Below are 24,903 nucleotides of genomic sequence, written 5' to 3' on the forward strand. Positions count from 1 at the left end.
AAAAAAGGGAAAGGGTATTTTTTTAATGCCATGTGACATGCACGTGGGGGTCAATGACCGAGAATCAAAGTCAAATGCCGAATTCAGATGTTAAGGTCCTTCCAAACAACAAAACATACTTATAAAGTCCTTTTAGGCAACTTTCAACATATAAGGTCCTTCTACACAAAATAGTGAACATATAAGTCCCTTCAAGATAAATTTTCCTAAATATATTGATTTCCCTCCTAGGTATTACAAGTAATAAAAACCAATGCTCAATCTTATTTGAACTTATAAGTTGAATTACTTCGATTGCACATATTTTAGCGTTCATTAAACTAATATTTTAATTAAATCATGACTAACTAAGAGCATCTCCAATGGCAAGCTACAATGTTTTGTAGCTTGCTTTTCTATATTAATTTTTAAGCTACAACACTTTTTAGCAACAAAGTGTTCCAATGGTAAGCTACAACACTTTTTAGTTTGTAAAAAATAAATTTTTAATAAATAAATAAATAATTATCACATATTATAATATAAGTGGAGTTTATTTGTCTCTTTTTCAATCAAGCATGTAGCTTGTTTGGGCTACAATTGCTAGCATGGTGCTCAATTTTTTGTTCTCCAATGGTAAGCATGTAGCTAGAAATTTTATTTATATTGCAAGCAAGTCCTTACAATTAAACCATTGAAGATGCTCTAAGAAACTCTCTTGCTGGGAATTCCTCCATCTTTATCATGTAACTGCCAAACCAATTGTTTCCTCAATACAATTGAAAACATGGATTCCTATTTTATTCCCAAATGAAATGAAGCAAGTAAGCAAGTTGCATCTTTAATTTGTTGTTTCTACGTGGATAGATCATCTTCACTTAAATCCACTAGAAAACTTTAATTACATAACGCAATGCAAACAGTCAAACACTAATTTTGCAATCTTCCCAATTAAGCTCATCAATATCCGAAGGGGACCTTTCACTGGGCTAATCAGGTCAACCCTCTTGTAAATTGTTTAAATTAATTAGTGTTAAACTACAATAACCATGATTACTTATGTTGCATATAGTGGTTAATTTTGACGTTTGTGTGAGAGATTAGAAATTCAAATACCGGTCCCTTTAATATTTTTGACCAAGATCCGTCATTGTCAATATATCCTTATCTCAACATATCAACTAGTGTCCTACTAGGAAAAGAAAAGAAAAAAAAAAAGCATGGATATGTGTGTTCTAATTGAAGTTATTTATACAAAAGTATGAAACTATTTTTTACAAAAATTGTACTCCATATATAGTCTATCTAAACTTAATTACTTGAAAAAAAAACAATTTTGTCTAATTATTTGAAATATAATATTGCGTGACATTAATGACAACAAAAAGGTGTTGTAATTAGTCACTTGATAAAGAAGTTGACTTATTTTAGTTGTAATTAAAATGAAATGAATTTTACCTAGTGTTTATTTTTTTTTGAAAACCCCTAGTATTTATTATATTTAATATGAACATTTTTTTTAATTGTATAAGGTAAGAGTTAAATAAAGTCTAGCTTCTGTATGTTTCAAAAAAAAAAAAAAAAAGTCTAGCTTCTGTAAATAGTTTATACGTAATATGAAGTATTTGTATAATATTTTGTAAACTTAAAATTTATTTATTTTTAATTAAAAAAATTAGTTCCTTCTCTTAGTTTTTATTAATTTTTTTGTATGTCTTGTGTAACCTTAATTTTATTTCAAAACTTATATTTATCTAAATTAAGTTAAAAGATTTCTTCAAAAAAAAAAAACAAAAAAAAGCTAAAAGAAAAAGAAATACCCCTAGAAACTTATTCAAATAGAACAGAAATTTGTTAGTGTGACAGTGACATATATGGGCCTAAAAGGGAAATGAAATTTATCAACCAAAAATCATTTATTTATTCAAATCGATGGCTGAAAATTATTTATCTTTAACAAACTTCAATTATTGGCCCATTTATTTATTTTTAATAAAAATATCACTGTAAGCCGTAATTTAAAACCCATCAAAATCTGACAAAACTACCCATAATTTAATTATTTTTATCCTATGGTCACACACATAATTCTTAGATAGAGTATAAATTAATTTGTTTACACCGCCTTTTTTCATCATCTTTTTTTTTTCTTCTAGAAACCTTAGCCTCTTCCCCTGTTCTTATCATCTTTTCTCTAGAATCTTTTTTTTCTTCTATAAATACAAATTCCCACAAAAAAAAAAAATCATAGTATATATTTCTGATCTTCATTCTAAAACATTATCTTACAGTCTTATAAATAGCCACTTTTTCAGAGAGTAATAGCAATTTAAATTTAAACCTCAATTTCTTTGAGTTTTGAAAAATATGGATTCGATTATTCCGGGTTTGATCGATGATTTGGGTAGAGAGTGTTTGATTCGAGTACCCTTTTATGAACTTCCAACAGCAACATCTGTTTGTAGAAACTGGAAGTATGAAATTAGTGTGCCGGAGTTTATCCGGCATCGAAAAGCGGCCGGAGTAGTCCGGCCGATTATTGTGTTAGCTCAAGCTCAGTATGAGGGTCCGATTCAAAATTCTGAATCGGACCCTGCTGTGAAGGAGCATCCATCTAGGCCCACGTACCAGCTTTCGGTTGCAGAACCAAAAGCTGGGGTGTGGGCCCATTTACCCCCAATTCCTGGGCATCATGAGGGATTGCCCATGTTTTGCGGGTTAATTGGGTCTGGTTCAGATCTTGTTGTCGTGGGAGGGTGGGACCCTGTGACGTGGAAGGCCTCGAATGATGTGTTTATGTACAGTTTTTTGTATGGCGGGTGGCGGAAGGGTGCGGATATGTCAGGTGTAAGGCGGTCCTTTTTTGGATGCGCCGCATCTGACGATGATCGGACGGTTTTGGTTGCTGGGGGACATGACGAAGACAAAAACGCCTTGAGTTCCGCGATGTTATATTACGTGGAAGAGGATAAGTGGGTCTCACTACCCGACATGTGCCGACCACGTGATGAGTGTAAAGTTGTTTTCCACCGTGGCAAGTTCCATGTCATCAGTGGTTACCCAACGGATATGCAAGGGTGTTTCCAGAGGTCGGCCGAGGTGTTCGATTGGTCCACTTGGCAGTGGGGCCCGGTGATCGAGGAGTTTCTAGAAGAAGGTTCGAGCCCCGGGTTGTGCGTGGCCGGTCCTGACGGGCGTATGTACTCGTGCATAGGAAGGCGAAGTAGTGATGTGGCAGTCTACCAAGGCGACAAGTGGCAGGTAGTCGCGGAGGTTCCTGCTGACGTGCGAAGCTCCCAATGGTTGGGTTCTTGTGGCGATAAGCTGGTAGTGATTGGGTCTCCAAAATTTGGTGAAGCGCATAGTGGTTATATGTTGGATTTGAAGAACTATAAATGGACTAAGCTTGAAATGCCTACAAAGTTTTCAAGGCATGTTCAATGTGGTTTTGTTTTAGAACTTTAAGGTTATAGTATATGCTACTTGTTTTTGTTACAAGTTTAAGTAGGGTTAGTGTATGTAAATATGTAGCTAAATCACCGGAAAAGCTTGTGTATATTTCGAGTGATAATATATCATACTGATCTACATGATATAATTATGAAGTTTTGACTATAAAATGAAAAAAAAAAAAATTAGTTTTTGTTATATAATGTCGTTTCTTGGGCTAAAGATTTTTATTTATATTTTTGATAAGGCTCATAAAATTGACACATTATATTATTTTAAGGTATTTGCATTACAAGCAAAACTGGAATGATATACTCATTGTTCAATGAATTTAGGTTTGTATAGAATATAAAACTTGTGGAGAATCTTACCTAGATTGCATTTCTTAGTGGTGGTAAATCCCTAAAACACTACTAGTGAACTACTCTGTAGTCTACTAGTGTCTGTACTCCATAACACAGTTATACTCTTACTTGTTAAACATATTTTAGGGCTTATAATTTCACCGGTGATTATACACCCGTTTCACATATTTGTTACACTTAAAAATAAAAAAAAAAATAAAAAAAATCTTAATATATTTAAACCAAAACTAATCCACATCTTTCATCATTTGATTATTTGATAATTTCAATAATTTGATAATTTTAGAATATCTATTATGACAAATCAAATTGGAGTGTAATCAGGGGTGAATATGATTAAAATTGAAAGGGAGAAATTTATTCTAGAATCAAACAAAAAGGACAATTTATTGAGCTAAAAGTCTACCAAAAGATTAGTCACACACTCACACTTGACTAGTCCTCACCAAAAAAAAAAAAAAAAAAAAAAGTGGCACTTGCCTTGTGGAACTAGTCAAGTAAAGAATTGTTAGGTTAAAATTTCTACAAATAAGCCATATTTTGCCCTGTCTCATGCTAGACTAGTAAGTGCATTATCAGAATTGTCTTCTGTTTCAAAATCCACTCTCAAAATAACTATTTTGAGCGTCTCCATCTTTTAGACGGGTGCAAATTACACCTCACATACTATTCCTTACTCCTTAGTGCGGACATGGGATGATGAACGTTAAAGGGCCCGTATAATAGAATTGATTCAAACAAAGAAAAAGTGTTACAGTATGAAAATGACTCACATATAAGTTGAAACTAGTTTCTAATGTGAGCTACCCTATCCATTACTAATTGGTGTGAGAGAAGTCGGAGAACCTTAATCAGACTCTCCAAGACATGGGTTTATGCTAGATTCGTTAAAGATTTATGAAAAAGTAAATTAGATTTGGACAAAATAAGGTCTTGTTTTATTCACTTTATTTTTTTATTTCTTTTCGAAATAATAAGTTGAAATTAAAATAAGTCCAGGTAAAATAATTTCGTATAACTTAGAGTTAATAAAGATTATCCAATATAATTTTACAATTGAAATAAAGCTCAGAAGCTCTAATAAGTAACAACTAATACAAAGTCAATTTAGATAAATAAAATTAAATTCATATAAGTGAATATCAAATGAATCCAACGCACCCAATAAGCAACCAAACAATTTGTCCCAAATTGCATGTAATTTATTTGTTAAATTTATTTGTTAAAACAGTGTACGGCGTGCCATGCATAATTAATCTGAATTAATAATGTAGTATAGAGTGTAAATTTTTTTTTTTTTGAAAACTAGGATAGAGTGTAAATTGACAGTATCAAAGTTGGATATTTGCCTTTAATAAAGTTTGGTCCAACAGTTATCATGACATGAACGAACACAGGTTTTAATTCACAGGAATACATGATTCACATCCAACAAGTTGCCCCCTACATCACATGCGTTTTTGGGAAATACTACGTTGATCTTATCCAGAGCTAACCCATGAAGATAAACACGTTAGGTCATGTTCTTTTGAGCTGTTCTGCTCTATTAAGAAGCTCAAAATAATAGGACATAAACTGGTAGTTTTTTTTTTTACGAAGTAGGTTGTAAGCCCCTGGTGACGGTGTCCAGGACCTCCATGTGATGTGACTCGGAAACTATCCTTCTAGGAACATGACAACAACAAAAGTATTTAGAGCATTTTACATAAAACATTAATATCTAGCGCTACATTCCTAACATACACCAGGGTAGTATACAGTTGACAGATTAGAAGCATAGTTAATACGGAGAAATAATTTAAGACCCCATTGGTTATGAATTCCATGTGTTGTCGAGTAATTGGTCTTGATTGATACAGATAGTTTTATGCTATGGTGGTCTTGAAATAGCTTCTCCACATTTATTTCGATTCACCAACAAAAACAAAAAAATAGATTATCCATTGAGTTAGTTAGTTAGATTTGAATAGAACCCTTCAAAATAACAAAATTTGGAATTATTTCACTGACTGACATACATGAAGTTAGAAATAAAGGTAGCTTTAATTATTGGAGCGTGCATGTATATTAGATGATGGTCAATTATAACAGGAATAAGTTCTTGGAGAAGCTAGCAGAGTTCATTGGCATGCCTACATTGCCTAGCCTCTTAGGGATATAGGTGTACATATACAGTACTAAACGCCACGTTTAGTGGAAGAGTACTAAATGCCTAGACATGGCGAAGAAACCAGCAAACAATTAAGTTGTGGTGGATAGCAAGAAGATTAAAATCATCTAATGCATTATATCAGGAAGATCTTTTGAAGAATACAAGACTAGTTTTCTTCCCTGACTAAGAAATGTTACCATACTCTTCAATTTAGTAGCATGATGCTTTCTGATACTAGCAGTCTAGCAGTAAAAACTCTGTTACCAGATCAAAAAATAAATGGGTAAAATCATTCAATATCAAAATTCTATTTGATTCGCATGCACTTGAACAAGACCTCGAAGAATAACTTGTACATATGCCGCTTCAAGTACATTCTCTCTACCTTTTCCCTACCTTTTAATCCCATTTGCTGCCTAACTGATGGATTTTTCAACAAATACCTGAGATTTTCAGCTAGTACTTTAGTCCCTGGACGTCCCACGGGATGGAGCAGGCCTGTAATATTTTGCTCAACTATTTCTTTCGTACCACCAGCATCTGTTCCAAGTACCTGTCCCATAAATTTAAGTATAATTAATCATACTCCATTCCATGTAAATCAATTAAGAATAAGGGGCATACCTTACGGTTCATTTGATAGGTGGTAACATATAGTATAATGGAAGTAAAAAACTAATGGTAATAAATTTATCCCTATTTTAAATTTTATGTTCCAACTAAATGTTAACATAATGCAACTCCATTGGCAAACACATGCTTCTTCAAATATGTACAATACCACTCAATAGGTCCTTTAAAGTGGCAATGATAGTAGTGAAATTATAAAGCACACACACACACAAAAATAATTGGACTGGCATTAACATGAATATTGGCATGATACTTTAGACATTTATAAATTTACTTCATTCATGTCGCTCATAAGACTACTGAAAGGGCCGTTGTAACTTTCACAAGACAGTCTCATCATATAAGCTCATGACAGTACACTTCTTAAAACATTTTCTCCAGATTAAGCCTTATTACAAAAAGAAATAATCACTGTACTTTTGGGGTAAGGGTGAATCCAGCAGACTAGAGAGTATCACTGGAAAACAGGATGACACTGCATTAAAGAAGGATACAATCATCCTTGAAAAGGAGGAAAAGAGAAGTAAAGGATATGTAGTTCATATACAAGAAGATGCAAGCTAAGTCAAGACTTACCGGCAGACCAAATGCCATTGCCTCGATTGTCACTCTTCCAAATGTCTCTCCAAGCCCCTAGTGCAATATAAAGATCAGTCACATAAGTATACTCCAGGAACAGTTTATCTCAGAAAGACAAAAATCCATCTTCAGATCTAATAACTTGTGTTGTCCTTGAAAAAAAAAATTATATTCTTGTAAGCAAGATTGACGACTCTACGCATAACAATCTATGAGTTTTCCCTCAGCATCGCAACACGTATTTAAATGAGCAAATTGACGCCACTTAAACAGATGCAAACTGCTCATTCACACATACTTCCTCCGTTTCTATTTAGTTGACGCGTTTGATTTAGACACATATATTAAGCAGAGGAGAGAGAGTGAGAGAGAATAAAAAATCAAGTGGGGTATCTTGTAAATGCAAGGTAAAAAAGTTACCCTAAAAGGAAACGTGTCAACCAAAAAAAACTTCCTAAAAAGGAATACGTGTCAACTAAAAAGAAACGGAGGTAGTAACAATTAAGAGATTGAGGTCACTTAAACTTACGCATCAGGCCTCAATTGACTCATTGTAGTTTAACTCTGCCAAACAAAACCCTCTTCATTAACTACAGCTCACTGCTCAGAATATTACTTGTACATATCAGAGAATAAGAAGAATCTTTAGAGTAGAAACCATAGTAGATGTATCAGAATACTAGAATAGCTTCAGAGATTCTTGATATAAGATTATAAGGTGTCACATTGATGATAAATACTATTATTTCATATATATCAAATCAGACATGTGAGCCAAATTATAGTGCAGGTGCAGTGAAGATACAAAATCAAGTACCTGAATTTTAACATAAACATAAATCATTACCTGGGAATTGGTGACATAAACATCTGCTGCAGAATATAGTGAGGCAACACGAGTTGTTGTTGGAGTCCATAGGATGGACTTTGACAAATTTGAATGTTTTGATGACAATTCAAGAATTTCTTTCACATAAACCACCTTGTTGCTCTTGGATCCAACTGAACCGATTAGAATTTTGAGTTTCTGTTCAGTAACAGTTTTCAGAGTGATTTCAGATCTTGTGGGATCTGTGCCAGACAAGCTGTCAGATATGCTGATTTGGGAAGTTCCATTAGTGCTGTTCGGCTTCAACGTGATACCTCTTAAATGAAACTTCTTAGCCAATTTGGATGTTTTTTTCTCCGTCTCTGGTGAAGTCATTGATCTGACTTCACTTTGAGAAGGCTGTTCTTCAATAACCAAATATGCTGATTCAACAAGAAGGAGTTGACCCTTGGGGTAATTTATGCTGCCTAGAGAAATGACTAGCATATCATGATCTTCCAATCCCATCTCCTTCCTTACAGCTTGTCGTAGCATCTGACGCTTCTGTAACATTCTCTCTGGGTTTGTCAAAGGAGTATTAAGTGAGCAGGGGATGCCAGCTACGAAGGCCAATTCATCATTGACAGAAAGGGGAATCAATGCTGTTTGGGTAGTCAATGTAATGTTGCCCTCTTTACACCAGTCAAGCCACTGCTTAGACTGTAATTCGGAAAGGAATACAAGCATTTTAACTCGATTGAGCAATACTTTTGACCGGTCAAAGTACTCACGGCGATTCTCCATGATCCACCAAGCAATTTGATTTGAGCCGGCATTGAAATAAGCAAGATACTGCTCTGCAGAGGAAACAACAGAGCATCATACAGATTGCTTTGTGTATTCTAAAAACAATAATCTATAAAAAAAAGACCAAATAGAAAAGTCATAGGAGTTGACTTAACACCCACGTTAAGTTCATCTTCCTCATTAAGTAGCTGTCAAAATTAAAATGCACAACAGACACTTAAACAACAGAAATAGGAAATTCAATGGGATTGACAAAACACCCATGTAAAGACATTTTCTTTCCTCTTTAAGTAAATGTCGAAATATATATGCCCAACAGACATCAATACATCATTCAAATGGTGAGCAATGCTTGAGGAGTTGAGGTATGAAGTATCAATAAAAGATGGGAGAATGTGGCTCATAGAACTTAGAAAAGTAATGCTACAAGTGAGACACCCTTATAGCAGTATAAGAAGTTAAGAACTACACAGAGTCAAAGATTTATACACTTAAACAGCACCAATGTGTCCATGAACTAACTAATAGGAAGTCTTTAAACCTTCCATCTTCCTAAAATTATTGGCATATGATCTGAAAAGTGCAAGAAATTACGAGTACAGACTATCAATTGCAGATATTTTATTTAAAGACATGATATTACAAATTAATCAGAACAATTAGATACTTGTATGATAAGAAAGCACCTCATTATATGTCCAATAAGGTATTAGTTTGCCTCCATAGTAGTATACTAGTATGCAGTATCCATTAAAAATTGATCCAAAATTATCTAACAATAATTTCTAGATGGAGATAATACTTGTGGTCAAATTATATTTTAATACTTCTTCCGTTTGTTTTTAGTTGGCACATTTCTTTATTTACACTTGCCATTGCACAAATTCAATGATTAATATCTTTAGTTATCGTTAAGAAAAAATTATAAAAAGTTCATATTTTGAAATTATAAATAGACTAATCTATGAAGAGCCCAAATGACTATATGTATAATTATGTATAAATCACAAAACATGGCCAAAGGAGAATGTGTGAAGAATGCCAAAGTCAAAACGTATCAACTAAAAACAAACAGAGGAAGTAGCTCATAGCACTATCAAACCTCCAAGGATCCAGGATGATATGGATAAGTTGATACCCTCTTCCTTTCAACTGTGTTAAAACATTAGAGGCTATTCTACTAGATAGCTGAGTTTGGGAACTAAATCTATATAGATTTCTCAATTTAAATACATGATGCTATTTCTTCACTTAAACAATAAACCGACAAAAGGAAAGCTTTAGTCCTTGTTAAAGCATCTAGAGCAAGCTGAGAATATAACATTTGAAGTGTAAATTGTTAAGGAGTAACATAATTTTTAAAAGTGATGTCATACCTATCCACTGTGCACAGACTGCTGATCCAGCAATGACAAGATCAGCTTTCATGGCAGCTTTGAAGCTGTGTTCTGCCTTGTCATCAATTATCTTGATCCTTCTCTTTGTAAGCTCTGACATTAAACCACCTCGTCTGCTTAGGACTACAGCATGAACTGTTGCCCCACAACTTAGGAGCTCTGTTGCTAGCTCCAGCATGGAAAGGGGAGCTCCAGTCATTGACAGTTCATGAAATATCAAGACAAAGTTTCTAGACCAGACTAGACGTGCAAAGAGTTCATTCCTATCACATGTTCCTGTTCGTTTCTCAGGACTCCATTCCAGAATTCTATCCTCGGTAGAGGCAAACGGACCAACCAGCAACCGATAGGTAGAATTACTCATTGGAATCTGCTCTTCCAGCACATCCTCCGCATCTCTTGTTCTATGTTCTTCCCCAAATTTTCGTCTACCACGTGTTTTACTTTGTGAGCCACGCCTTCCTTTCTTACTCCTCTTTTTAGAAGGAACAGTCCGGGGAGGTCGGATTCTAGGAGGTAAAATAACATCTGCTTCTTCAGTCAAAGATAAATCTATGCTACTATTTAATCTGATCCCATTTCCTACAAGACTACGACTAGACCGATTCTTCACATTAAAAATACCATCATCTGATTTCAATTCACGATGCTGATTCTGCCCTGAGTTAACATACTCATTTCTGGAATTACTCCCAAACCCAACTTGAGTACCTTCATTATCCCCATGAGCCCACCTAGACTGGATGTAGAATCCACCATAAGTCCACAGAGTAATCAAAAGTAACCAGTACACCACCCGACTATTCTTAAACCACTGAAACCTACCCCCACCAGATCTACCATCTCGCCTAGGTGTTCGAGTAGAAGGAAGCCTCCGAAACGTGGGAGAAGACCTAGGGGTCGATCGGCCAGACAATGTAGGCTTTAAGGTCCTCAATGCCGATGGCCTAATCACATTTCCCAGCAAATCCTCGTCGTTATGATTGTCCTTCATTTACAACTCCCTACTCAAACTATCCTAATAATACACCATTATCTCACAAAATGAGGAAATTGTATCAAGTAGCACAACCCATAGAATCAAAAACAAAAAAGCCCCTCGAAATGGGTCAAGATCCAAAATGCTTTACAAACACATCCTATTACAGCTTCTTAATCTCAGATTCTGCAAATTACAATTTCAAGGTTACAAAAATTAATCTACTGAATTCAAGAATTTAGTTCATGCACATTTTCCCAAGACAGTTGATCACCACATCTTCCTACTCAAAACATCAAAATCTGCTGTTTGTATAGATAATTAACACCCCAAAACATATCAATCCAAAAAAGCTGCTTAAATAACATTACAAAAAGCAATTCACAGCAATGCAACTTCAAGAAACAAGACAATTTACACAATGCAATACAATCTAGCAAAACCGACAAAATCCAACATTGATTCCACTCATTCAAAAAAAAAAAATTATGGGTAATTTACACAAACAAAATATAATGCGAAGTATATCATAAATAACGGGAGAATTCAAGTTAAAAAAAAAAAAAAAGGAATAGAATAAGCAGCATATAAAAGGAAAGAAAACCCACAAAAGCAGAGCAACGAATAATTTCCTTCAACAGAAAAAAAACCCAGAAATAGTATAATTTCCTCCATTTTTATAACAAAAAAGAAAGCGACGAAAACAATACCATTGAGTGTGCCAATAGCTTTCCTTTCTGGGAATTTTTTACGAATGTACAAAGATTCAAAGAACTGAGTAAGATGTAATTACAGCAGCAAAACCAGCTCAATTTTCAGCTGTATTTTTTTTACAGTGAAGAAGAAATTGAGGAGAGAAGAAGGAAGAATTGAGTCAAATGACGATTGACGAGTCACGAGTGGGAGATCCCACTGTCGGAAGAGAGAGAAAGTTTCTGATTTTTTTTTTTTTTTTTTTTTTTTTTTTGGGGAGTTTGACATTAACACGTTTTTCATTGTTTTTTTAAGACCAGAAATTCAAAACTGTGTTTTTAAAGTTTTATCAACTTTTAGGTGGTTTGTGATTAAGTGGAGATTTATTAGGAAGCTAAAGAGGAGAGCTGATACACATACAACCATTGTATGTGTAGCATTTACTGCTAAAGAGGATTGAAAGTATAACAAGAAGTAGTTTCTTAGATTATAATGGTCAATCGCAATGTGAGTATCGCTAACTTTTAATTCCTTGTATCACAATGTGAATATCACTAACTTTTTAACTTCTTTCACGGATGTCAATCATAATGTGAGGATTGCTGACTCTTATTATATCGATTGTTCTTTATTATATTTACACGCAAATTGAACATCACATAAAAATAATGCATAGTGAAATTACATAGTGCAAACCTATCATACTAAAGATATACCATTACAAATTATACTTGTATTATTGTCATTGTTTAAGGTTGTCATTACATTTTTTCTCCCTAAAACAATGACAATTATACAACTTGATCATCAAATCTGACAATTTGCAATATATAAATTGAATTGAACATTTAAAAAAAAATTCAGCATCACGCATTCAAATATACCTTCAAGATGAAGTTTACTGCACAAAATTACAAGTTCCTTGTATTTTCAAGTACAAGTTGGTGAACCTTAACCTTGAAAAAAAAAATTACAAATTATTGTCCTTAACCGCACTTTAACCTTAGATAGAGTATAACTTCTTCTTTTTTTTTTTATTTATTTATTTATTTTTTATTTTTTTAATGGTAAGAAAACCTTTGACCAAATCTTTAACCATCAAGGTTCTTTTAGTCGAGTATTTGCGTGCTTGGGAGTAGAGGGGAGAATACGGTTTCAAAACCCTAACCTCTAAAATCCGAGGTAAGAGCCCTACTAAGTGAGTTACTAACACTTTGTTGGTGAGTTGAACTTCATGGTTAATTTAATCCATGTGACTAAAACATTTATGGTGTACTTGGTATTTTCCCAATCTGCATGGTTAAGGCCATGAAAGCATAATGATAGCAAGCATACTAACAATGAAGCATAAATGAGCAATAATGGTTATTCAACCGGAAACAAAAAAATGGAATCTCTTGTTACAAACAGGGAATTGAGGAGGGTAACAATGTTTTTACGATAGGGATGGGAAGGATGATAATACTCCGTACTTCATATGCAATAATAGTAACCCGGAAAACCTGAAGTATGTCGTAAGGGTACTATGCAATATACAAACATATATATGACCTTTGCTTGGTGAGAAACCAAACTAGCCATTAAAAAAGAGAATAAGTAGAGTTCATTCCCATAGCATCAATTATCATCACCCAACAGGCCAACAAATACATCGTTAATCCCTTCCAAAACAAAAGCTTAATCTAAAACTACGTAGCAAATGTTCAATCATCAAAGCAAAAATCTAGTGATGAAAACATTCAATTATCAAAGCAGTCCTAGAAAGGAAAAAAAATATATTGATAAAAAGCAGGTTTAACCCACAAACGAAAAATAACATAGAAATAATAGACAAGGCGGCCAACATTAACTCATAAACAGGAATAGAATAGAATAGAAAGGTAAACAGCACAAGCTAAAAAGCCAATTCACGACATCAACAAGAAAAAGAAAAAAAAAATAGCTAGATATGTATATAGCACATTAAGTCTGGCTTTTCGAACATCTTCTGCAAACACTTCCTCAAAAAAGCCATGTGTACTGAACGAGCTTCATGAAAACCAAGCCACCAGAAAACCTAAAACCATAGAAGCACGGAACACCAACACACTTATATTGCTATCAGCCAAGGCAACAAACCCAATCAATGAATCAATGAAAAGATTAATTTGGTCCATGATCCATACCGCATATCAAACAGAAAGCTACAAACCAACCCATCTGACGGCAACAATCTTCCTAAACTGAGAACAGCTTGAGCAGACGCATACCATATTAACTGCAAGCCATTCAAAGACAAAGATAACCTCATAAAAACCAATAACCACAGCTGAAAGTTTTAAAATATAACTGTTAATCCTAGACAATTGTTACAATCAATTACATTTCCAATGCCGCTGCTTGAAAGTAAAACTAATGTGCACAAATGGAACTTTCAAGAATTTCACGAAAATCATTGGGAAAATTCCTTACCTATCTCTGAGACACAGAAAGCCCAATGTGGTCTAGCGCAAGGGCGCAAGAACCCAAATGGGAGTCAGAAATAGTCTTATGATGAGAATAAACCGGAGTTCTTAAGCCAACCACGACAACCTATTTTCAATTTCAAGGGAACAACTTCCAAAATCTTATTTGAACAGGCAGAAACTTCAATATGTACTTCACTGACTAAAATTCATCTCTGAGTATCTGTAAAATGAAAAAGGGAACAACAAATCAGTAAGAAAAGAGGACAAAAGCAACGTTTACATAAGGACATCTCTAAGTCCTATTTACCTGCGAGGCTTATTTTGTCTCTGACTAAACTCATCATTAGCCACATCTGCAAACAAACAGAATCAGATCAATAAAAAGATTACAGTGACAGAAAGTACCATTTAAAAGCTATAATATTTGTATAGTTACCAGATTTTTGTGGAAGTTTTAATTCACTGCTAGGTTTGCTGAGATTATTATTCTCTTTGCTGCAAAAGAAAGAAGATCGTAAAGCTCTGAGACAAAGGCCAAAGGGCAACATATTGCCAACACATTATTTGAGCTTTAGAGTTGAGATGGCCAACAAACGCAAATATAACAGGCAATGAACTGAAAGAAGCATAGGCTTAACATCATAGCATACAGAAGAGATACAAATGGCAAAATACACTCCTCTGACCTAACATCCTTTGACACAAATTTCACAAATCATGACTTAATACACATTTTAGTACAAACCATAATCTGTTTCTTTAGCTCAGTTGGCACAACAGAGAAAAATAATAATAACACCACACAAGGCAACGATAAGGCATCAATATTATCAGAAAGGAGCACATATAAAAAAGATTACAAGCCTTATCTACCTACGGTCTTAGAAGCACATAAAGAATTTGTTCGCAACGATATACAACAAAGAAGTGGTTTAAAAAATTGAACATCTTGTTCTGACTGCATATTTGAATAGGTTCAACTATATCAAAGTGCAGACATCTTAAATGATATCTATACATGCTATATTCAAGAGCTAAAGAAGGTACACTATAACAGTTTTATTAATACGCAACAAAGTATAGAGAATAGTATGGACCTAGGAGCAGGCAAGGCAGATGGTTGCCCTGTTGGTCGAGGATTGTAAGAACCATCAACAGCCATATAAGGGTTACAATATGAGGCTCCCAGAGCACCTGCTGCACTTGCTAGAACAGGTAACCTGAACACATCCAAAATGCAACACTGTTAAGTATAAAGTCATATAATGAATTACAAGGTGAATCTGACTTCACGCAACAAGGATATTGAAAAAAACTGATACTCAAACATATAGAGCTCAACATGCAGAGAATCAATGGTGGAGCAACAAGAGCACAAAGACATTCAGAGTTAAAGGTAATTTTAATCATCTATCAAGTAAACACATTATTAGGCTTCCAGGGAAATAAAAAATTTTTAACTTCTCATGGACCTGTAATACTTCAAATCAAAAAAAGGCTCATGTATCTGTTATTATGTATCTCTTTACACATGAAAGTGGATTGGGCCAAAAGTAAATCAATCAATAAAGGAATACAATCAAAACAATTAGTCAATGACGCAACTCCACAAATCTTCGATTCTGCACATGATAACAGGTAGACACAACTGAAATCCAACAGATAGAAGAGACCCATCAAAACTGAATAGCCATGAATCAAAGACAGAACTTTAACAACAAATTAAACACCACAAAGTGAAAATCCAAAGATGAATTCCAAAGATTTTTAACTGCAACATATAGAACAAAAGGTAGAAGAATTGAATCACTACACACACAGACACATTGCTCAATCAGATGACTTGACTGGAGTAACTAAAATAAAATTGTGGTACAGAATTACACACATTAGCACACACTGAGTATAGTTGATCATAAAACATATACACCGTAAAACATGATAAATAAAGCATTCTACAGCCAAAATCGTGGTTCAGAATTATACACATTAGCAAACACTGAATATGGTTGATCAAAAAACATATACTCCGTAAAACATGTTAATTAAAGCATTCTACAGCCAAAATGCACCGGTTCAATCCTAAAATCTTTATGGCTTACTCTCCATTGTTTAATCACTTTAATAACAGTCTTTTATATAAGCTAATGCACAAATTCTAAGATAGCATTGTTATTTTAAAAATGTCAAGGAATACAGAATAGCACATTGGCATTGCCTATTTCTTGAAAGAAACAACAACAAACAAGAGTACATACCATGTCATTTCAGAATTTCCAAGACCATTTGGCTGAGCAACATATCCAGGAAATGCCATTCCAACAGCAGGAACTCCAATACCACCAGGATGCTGGCCCCCAAATTGCATAACTGCATAAAGCCCAACAAGTAATGATATAATATATATCTCACAAACAAGGAGGTAAAAAGGAAAACAAATACATTCTGCAGTAAGCCTTGTGATATAAGAGGGAAAGAATTCACACTCCCTCCGTTTATTTTAGTTACATCAATTTCCTAAAAAGGAAGTTTCAAATTAGTTGCATCACTTTTCAGTTAATAAACACTCTATCTCTCTCATATCACATGGGTCCATTTTGTTATTCTCTCTCTCTTTCTCATCTCCAAAAATTGCCCAAGGAGTCGGCAATTCGCAAAGTGATGCAACTGAGAAGAAAATAAAAAGGGAGAAAGTATACTACATACCAGATATAATTTTTGAAAAGGTTAGAAATGAATATTCAATGATACGCACTTCCTTACTATCTAAATAATTAAACTTTCGACCAAAACTGACTTGTACATAAAACTGTTGTTTAATTGACAATTCATTATTTATATGGATTCCGAGATAAATCAATTAGATATATAACATAAATTAGCCAAAGTGCTAGTGATTAACCACATCATAGAAGAATTCTCAGGATTAAACTGGGTCAAGCAGCCCATAAAACCAACAGGCTTAATCTGGAACAAAAACATTTTAGTTTAATGATATGTGATGAATCAATTAGAATAACGTTTAAAAAAAAAAAAGAAAAAAGAAAAAAACCACCAGGTGACTTCTACTTTGGTGCACTAACTCCGCTTCACCAAAGCAGGACCCTAAATTCAGTTAACCAAAGTTAGTCAACTGAATTCAAAGTAATCAATTTTCAGGTCAAACAGGCAAACAAAAAATATATATCCAGCAAGAAAAGAAAACTTACAGTTAGCTGGGAAGAAAGCTGGAAGGTTTGGATCACCAGAACCCATGTTACCACCTGGTCCACCACCACCATACACAAGCGCACCCCTACCAGTTCCCTGGGCATTTCCTTTTCCTTTTCCAGCCACAACAATCTTAGATTTACCAGATTCTAATGCGGAATCAAAGTTTCCAGGCTCAAACGTATTTTTCGACAAACCTGCTTTTGGAGGAGAGCTATGAGAGCCACCAGGAGGGCGTTGGACATATTGCTGACCTGAAGTCTGCTGAGAAGTCTGACCTCGGCTTTGCACAGGAGTCCGCTGGGAAACTTGAGGTGCTGGTTGTGAAACTTTCTTAAATTGGTTATTGGTTTGAGGTTGAAATGATCCAGATGGCACTAATCCCCTTCCCTGTGCTCTAGACGGAGTCATCTGAGCAGCACCAACTGATGGAGAAGCAGAAGATTGCATATGCACATTATTCAATGACTTGGCTGGAGGAACTGGATCATCAATGTGTAACTTGTCCACACCCATAGAATCAATTACATTCTTCCCTCGCCACATTGAAGTTGAATGTGGCACAGAAAAATTATTGTCTACAGCAGAAGGGCGAATATTCCTGCTATTATTTCCAGCTTGAGCTTCTTTTTTTTGAGGCAATGCAACATCTTTGTTGGATGTGGCTGACGGATAAAAAGGAGGGGAAGCAGAGTTTAAATTGGATGCGACTTTCTTAGCTGGAACTGATTCATGCTCCATATCAAGGCTAGCTGTTGAAGCAGCTGCTCTGCCAGAACCAGCATGCGATTTTTTGTCCAGCGACTTGGCCAATCTGAGAAGTAATAAATATTTTTAAAAAAAAAATAGAAAGAAAGGAAAAAAAATGCACAACCATGGAGTAGAAATTTCAGAGTCCTCACTGTTTATTATTTGGTTGGAATTCACCCCTATTCTTCATTGAGGGTTGATATCTTCTAGGTCCTCTTCCTCTCACATCCCTCGGAGGAGCACTTTGATTGTTGTTACCATCATATCCTCTCATTCTACTCCCACGAGCAAACCCACGATCTGGACCTCTAGCTTTCCCACGGCCTCGAGAAGATCCTCTAGAGGACCTTCTTCCCTGATAATAATCAAATATAATCAATGACAAATAAAATGATAGAAGCAAATTCATCAAAATCCATAGACTTCCATTGAGCTACATAAATAATGATGTTGTGCACGAGCCAGTACGATTTTGCAAATGAAGGGAAAAGAAAGCACAAGAAAATAGCAAAAAAGAACATTTACCTCATCAAAATGCCTGTCTGACGTGTTCATTTCCTCAAATTTATCATGCCCCCATTTCCTCTCATCTTTGGATTCCCACAACTTTCTACCACCAAAGGTTCGCCTAATAAGAGCAGCAAAGTAGAATAAATTAATTTTAAAACAGAGATAATAGCACTAATCAGCAATGCAAAGCCAACGACAATAAAGAATTAAGGGAAAGACAACTGTAAGACCTCTAAATTTGTTGAGTATGGGATACAAGGCCTCACATAACTGGTATCAAAGTCAGCACAGAAAAATGGACAGAACTGAGAGAAATCCTAAGCAAATATAAACAAGGCATAATAATCTTCTCTTCCCTAAGAAAACTGAGCAAAATTTTAACAAATTACATTGTATAAAAACTTTTTGTCCATAATTCAAAAGTCATGGTATCCTTTCCACCTCCCTCAAGAAAGTAAAAGGACATCACCAAGAGGAAAAATCAGGCCTCTTTCCCAGTTATATATCAAGCTTTCATTACAATTGCACTAATGAGCATTTCTTTTTTTTTTTTTTGAGAAAACGCTAGAGAAGAGCTATATTAATCAAGGGACAAAGAGTCCAACAATACATACGGGGTAATCTCACAAGGACAATGATTAACCCAAACTTGTTCAACAACAAAAGGCACTAATCTAGCAAGGTGGTGGGCAACAAAGTTCCCATCCCTTTTGACATTCGACCAAAAAACGAAATTAAAAGACGAGATAAATGAGAGTGCATCTTCAAGGATAGCATCAAGTTCTGTTAAATGAATCAAAGAGCTGGTAAGACGACATATAGCAAACAGCCAAACACTTACTCAGAGAAATATATATACATGATACTAGCACTAGAAACAAAAGAGCTAAGGGATTGTTCATAATGGTTTCTTTTTTTTTAGTATTCTGTTATTTTTAAAACAGAAAACCAGGAAAAGTGGTTTCCAATTTCTAGTACTCCCTCCGTCCCATAATATAGTTCTTTTTTGTGTTATTTTCACGGTATTTAAAAAATAAGAGGAGAAAGTGGATAAAGTACATTAATAAAAGACAAAAGTTAGAGAGAGAAAGTGGAAAAAAATACTAAACATGTGCAAAACTCAAGGGTAAATTAGGAAGTACAATGAATAAAGTTGAAAAAAGTGAGAGTATAATAGACTTTACATACTATCCAAAAATAGAAATAGGAACAACATTTTGGATCTCCAAAATAGGAAAACAAGAACTGTATATGGGACAGAGGGAGTAGTTGGTCTTCTAAATAATCATGATTTCAATAGATATAGGTAATGTTTTATTCTTTATATAACACATATCGTATAACTTTCCAAAAAAAAAAAGACCTGAAACTATAGTGATGTCGAATGGGCCCCCTAAGTTAAAACTTCCATTCCACTAGTTTATGATGTGATTCAACTCAAGCAAAGTGACCAAAGAAGTGTCACAAAAGGGTATGGCACTGTTCTGGCAGCAAAACATTCTACACACGGCAATATAATGTGCCGAAAGGGATATTTAGACACCTTAAAAAAGTAAATGAAGAAAAGTGAAGAAAAGACGAAACAATAATTAACACAATTACATCTCATTCTCCAAAATGGCGAAAACCATAGATGACATTGTCTGATAAAAAAAATCTAACTAAACAATTTCTTGCAACATGCAACCTACCCAACTTTTAGAAGAAAAGGGTTTAAGGGTAATGTTGGTCTTGTTCTTGCCTAATAACATACTCAGAAAGTTAATTGACACAGAAAATTAAAAGTCTTGCTTTGGGAACACGTATCCTACTGGATGCTTAAAAGTAATCCTGCAAAAATGTTCTTCATACCACACCAATTATGTTCTTAAGTTATACTACACAAAAACTCCATCTCCTTAACTGTATATATTCCTCAAAAGCAACAGAGCTCAGTAAAAATACCCAGTTCATGAGAAGTAAAAAAAAATTAAAAAAAAAAAAAGAAAGAAATAAGAGTAAACAATAAGCTGATGCAGACACTGAAAACATATTCTTATTTGATTGCCTTCTATTTCTTTTATTCACGGGCAAGGGAAGAGTAACATATGTGACACTTTTTTCCAGTTGAAATGATGAACTAAGATGAATGGAGCTTTTCCTTGAGATAGATACACACATAGTAAAAATTCAAATCTAGGTGTACCCAAGGTTAATTTGTAACCCCTTTGTCTGATTCGATGAGCGAAACAAACCCCAAATTGCCAATGAGCAGTAAATATAGCTTTGGGTACACTACAAGAAGGAGGTTCTCCAAACTTAACAAATGAGCATTCGCTCATGTATTATTCGCCAGAATAAAGGCAAAAGGAAGTATCCAATTCACAGTCATACATGCCAAATAAAAGGGCTACAATCCCCTTCACTCAACATCCAAATGCTATACAATTCCCTCAAATTCTATACATCACTATTACAAGCTTTATTTATTTCTTAGTGATCCCGCCTTATCCATCTCAGTATCTCTTTAATCCAAAGTATCAACATCAATCATTCAGATTCCACACTAAATACCCTCAACTTTAGTATCCATAAATTCTTCACACTACCATTACACAAGATTATTCCAATTGTCCTCTCTCTATTTCCCACATAAAATTATCTATATAACAATAATAAACACAATTGAATTCAATAAACGAAATAAATACAAGCAATACACAATACAAAATTCGAAAATTCCGAAGCAATACCTGTGTCGACCACCAGCATTATCCTTAAACCGATCATCATGCATATAAAACGCCCCAGTAGTAGGTACAGCAAATGGCTCATTCTCCTTCTTCTCCCCTTCACCTTGCCCACCTTCACCCTCACCTTCCCCATCCCCCTCACCGCCCTCGCCCGTCTTCCCACTCTCACCGGCTTCCCCCACCGCCTTCCCCGCCTCCGAAACCTCACCTCCCACACCCACACCCTGCCCATCAACTTCTCCCCCATCATACCCATCAAACACAACAACTCCCTCCACTTCATACTCCTGCTCATCATAATACTCCTCTCCATCCTCCTCTTCCTCCTCCTCATCATCATCGTAATCCGCCGCAGCACCTTGCCCATCAGATTCACCCTCGGAATCAACGATCCCCGACCTCGGAAACGCCGCCTCTCTCCTCCGCCTCTCAACCTCCCTTTCTCTCTCCTCCTCCTCCTCCTCCTCTTCCTCGTCTTCTTCCTCCTCATCATCGCTCGCTTCTCTCCTTCGCATCTTCAACGACATCTTCGCCTCTTCTGGATCACTCTCGTACTCAATCTCCTCATCTCCTTCTCCCGCCATCTTCTCCATTCTAAAACCCTAAATCGATGATGAATTTCTCCCGAAATCGAAACCCTAGATTTTCATTCGTAGGAGAGAGAAAATTAGTGATGAATTAGGAAGATTAATTAGGAAAATTTGGTCAGCAAATAATTGAGAAGACTTTATAAATCGGGTAAAAGAAATTTGGGTTTTCTTCCTGCGTGACAACAGGAGAGAGAATGGTGGAAGTTTTGAGAAGGTTTTTGATTGGTTTTAAAAGCCTTTTTTTTAAAGGAGAGGGAGATGAATACCACCGGGTTTATCTTATTTCTTCTATTCTACAAGGGCTTTTTCGGCAACTCCGATTATCCTCGGTATATGCATATCACTCTCGTAAACTTTTTCTTTTGAACTTTTTAGTGAGTACGGTACACAAAATTGTTAAATCATACCTGAGGATTAAAGGGTATTTGGATGATATTAGGTACGAGGTAAGGGTTCGGAATATAGTTGTTAGGAATCCTACTTTGGATCGAAAGGGGTGTTAGGATCGGATCGGTAAATTCGGATCATAGGATCATAACATAGTCTCATATTATAGTGAAATGTAATCATAAAATCGTAGCATCGTGTTGAGATCCTACTACTCATAATTAATACCGAAGTAGGATCGTAAGATCCTAAAAACTTTAAGATCCTACCAAAGATCTGGATCGATCATGCTTTTTTGGATCGTAGGATCATAAGATTCAAATCGGGATTTTAACAACAATGGTTCCAAATGAGTAGAATCCCAACCTAATGTTTGATTAAGAAAATTCAATTTCTAAACTCATACCTTAGGGCCTGTTCATATTGAACTGAACTGAAATGAATTATTTATGAGAGAAGAAAATTAAGAACTGAACTGAAATTAAACTGGAGATAACAGATCCTTACTCATAAAGAATGCAAAAGGGAGAGGTGGGTGTAGTTTATATCATACGTGATACGTCTATACATTTAAGCTTAAAATAAAAAGGAAAAAGAAAATCATTCCTACACAACAACCATACGCAAGTTTAGATTCAAATTCTAACTCCATAACACCCTCTTTTTATTTATAATTCCAAACACGTCCCATAATGAGTTAATGTGATGTTTGAATTTGTGAAACGCTAAACATCGCCCGCAATTTACCATATAAAGCCCACAAATATGATATGGTTTGACCATTATGCCCATTTTCTAAAATTGAAATAATCTCGGTGTAAAAAATGTGGAGCCGTACTGGCTCGCCGGGGGAGACCGGAGGGCAGGCCGGAGATGCGGGGGACGCCGGAGGTACGTCGTCGTCGACGGAAAACGAGGTAAGTCACCGTTAAAATTCACGGTTTACCGTCGGAGTGGCTCCGGCGCCTAGGATGGACGCCCATACCGTAGCCTGGACGTCCAAGCCAGACGCCAGAACCACCAGAGTGGCGTCCAGCCCAGACGCCCAGACCACCACTGGCGTCCTGGCCAGGCGCCACTCTACTGGCTGAGGCGGCCCTGCCAGGCGCCAGTCCAGTGGCTGTGGCAGCCCTGGCAGACGCCACCCTTATAAATTATTTTTGTTTTTTTTTTTTTTTGATTTTGTTGTTGTTTTTTATTTATTTTTTTTTTAAAAAAAAAATCGAAAATGATTTTTTAAAAAAATTCGAAATGGGTTTTTTTTAAATTAAATTTGAAAATTCGAAATAGGTTTTTTTAAAATTAAATTTGAAAATTCGAAATGGTATATTTTTAAATTTAGTTTGAAAATTCGAATTGGGTTTTTATAAAAATTAAGTTTGATTATATATAATTATGCTTTTTTTTGTGTTAATTCTGTGTAAATATAGAAATTAAATGTATTATCCGTTAAATGTATTTATTGTAATATATAATTGATGCAGGAATATGGTGGAGACGGAAATGATTACAGTGGGATATTTGGACATGATGGTCCATTCGAAGAAGCTCAACAGGCGATTGATTGGGCAAAACAGGTTGCAATTGCAGCTGGTTTTTGCTTGGTAGTAGTAACTCATAAATCTCAACGGGATGGTAGAATGGATCGCATTTTGAGATGTGACCGTTATCGCAAAAGAGAAGAAAGAGATTTTCGTACAGCCACTCGGTTTGATACAAAGCGGAAAGGTTGTGGGTGTGAGTTCAGAGTAAAGGTTCGACAACTACGGAGTCGTGACGGTTGGGAAGTGATTGGTTACTCTAAATGGGGGTATCACAACCATGAGATGATAGTATATGAAGAGGGTCATCGACAACTGAGCGGCTTAAGTCCTGCTGCGAAACTAGTTGTGAAAGAAATGAGTGATGCTCAAGTGAAGCCTGCTAAAATATTAGCATCTGTGTTAGAGAAATTTCCAGAAGACCATCCAAACCGAAGACACATCTACAACGTCAGACAGCAACTCAGGTTTGAACGGTCAGAGGGAAGGAACCCTATACAGCAGCTGCTACACCAGGCACAATCACGTGGTTACCTGTTCTGGTTTGATTCTGATGAAGATACAGCGGAGGTGACTCATCTTTTCCTTGTGCATCCTGATTGTGCTGATATGATCAAGTCTTGGCCATTTGTGATTTTGATCGACTCAACGTACAAGACAAACAAGTACAAGTTCCCACTGGTTGAGATGGTTGGGATGGCTCCAACGAACCAGAACTTTCTGATTGGTCATGCAATCATCAAGGATGAGACGGCTCCAAGTTATTATTGGGTGTTGGAGAAGCTGAGAAACTACATCGGGCCTAATGTTCATCCAGCAGCCATCGTCAGCGACTGTGAGGGAGGTCTCTTTGCCCCCATAGCAGAGCTGTTTCCCGAATCGAACCACTTATTG

At 35.6% G+C, this 24,903-nt stretch overlaps 3 protein-coding genes across 5 annotated transcripts; 1 reads left to right on the forward strand and 2 right to left on the reverse strand.

Moving 5' to 3' along the window:
• Positions 1 to 2,346: 2,346 nt before the first annotated feature.
• On the forward strand, positions 2,347 to 3,444 carry LOC110703106 (F-box/kelch-repeat protein At1g80440-like). The gene has a single exon (XM_021880861.1). The coding sequence runs from the start codon at positions 2,347 to 2,349 to the stop codon at positions 3,442 to 3,444; it is 1,098 nt and encodes a 365-aa protein (XP_021736553.1).
• Positions 3,445 to 6,061: 2,617 nt separating this feature from the next.
• Positions 6,062 to 12,402, reverse strand: LOC110703328. Its single transcript, XM_021881114.1, has 5 exons — positions 11,860 to 12,402; positions 10,150 to 11,335; positions 8,006 to 8,823; positions 7,156 to 7,212; positions 6,062 to 6,499 (listed from the first exon to the last, which is right to left on the reverse strand). The coding sequence occupies exons 2-5, from the start codon at positions 11,162 to 11,164 to the stop codon at positions 6,254 to 6,256; spliced, it is 2,136 nt and encodes a 711-aa protein (XP_021736806.1). The 5' UTR covers positions 11,165 to 11,335; positions 11,860 to 12,402; the 3' UTR covers positions 6,062 to 6,253.
• Positions 12,403 to 13,600: 1,198 nt separating this feature from the next.
• Positions 13,601 to 22,339, reverse strand: LOC110703329 (protein MLN51 homolog). 3 transcript variants are annotated; one of them, XM_021881117.1, is made up of 12 exons: positions 21,492 to 22,338; positions 18,775 to 18,877; positions 18,402 to 18,604; positions 17,697 to 18,313; positions 17,499 to 17,612; positions 16,548 to 16,659; positions 15,387 to 15,509; positions 14,726 to 14,784; positions 14,597 to 14,642; positions 14,294 to 14,509; positions 14,008 to 14,099; positions 13,601 to 13,898 (listed from the first exon to the last, which is right to left on the reverse strand). In XM_021881117.1, exons 1-10 carry the CDS (start codon positions 22,082 to 22,084, stop codon positions 14,482 to 14,484), a joined length of 1,998 nt encoding a protein of 665 aa, XP_021736809.1. In that variant the 5' UTR covers positions 22,085 to 22,338; the 3' UTR covers positions 13,601 to 13,898; positions 14,008 to 14,099; positions 14,294 to 14,481. The 3 variants fall into 3 exon arrangements, with proteins under 3 accessions (XP_021736809.1, XP_021736808.1, XP_021736810.1); XM_021881116.1 differs by having other exon boundaries at positions 17,499 to 18,313; XM_021881118.1 differs by lacking the exons at positions 13,601 to 13,898; positions 14,008 to 14,099; positions 14,294 to 14,509; ... (2 more) ...; positions 15,387 to 15,509; positions 16,548 to 16,659 and adding an exon at positions 16,673 to 17,394 and having other exon boundaries at positions 17,499 to 18,313; positions 21,492 to 22,339.
• Positions 22,340 to 24,903: the final 2,564 nt, after the last annotated feature.

Source organism: Chenopodium quinoa, unplaced genomic scaffold (genome assembly GCF_001683475.1).
Source record: "Chenopodium quinoa cultivar QQ74 unplaced genomic scaffold, ASM168347v1, whole genome shotgun sequence".
NCBI classification, from domain to species: Eukaryota; Viridiplantae; Streptophyta; class Magnoliopsida; order Caryophyllales; family Amaranthaceae; genus Chenopodium; species Chenopodium quinoa.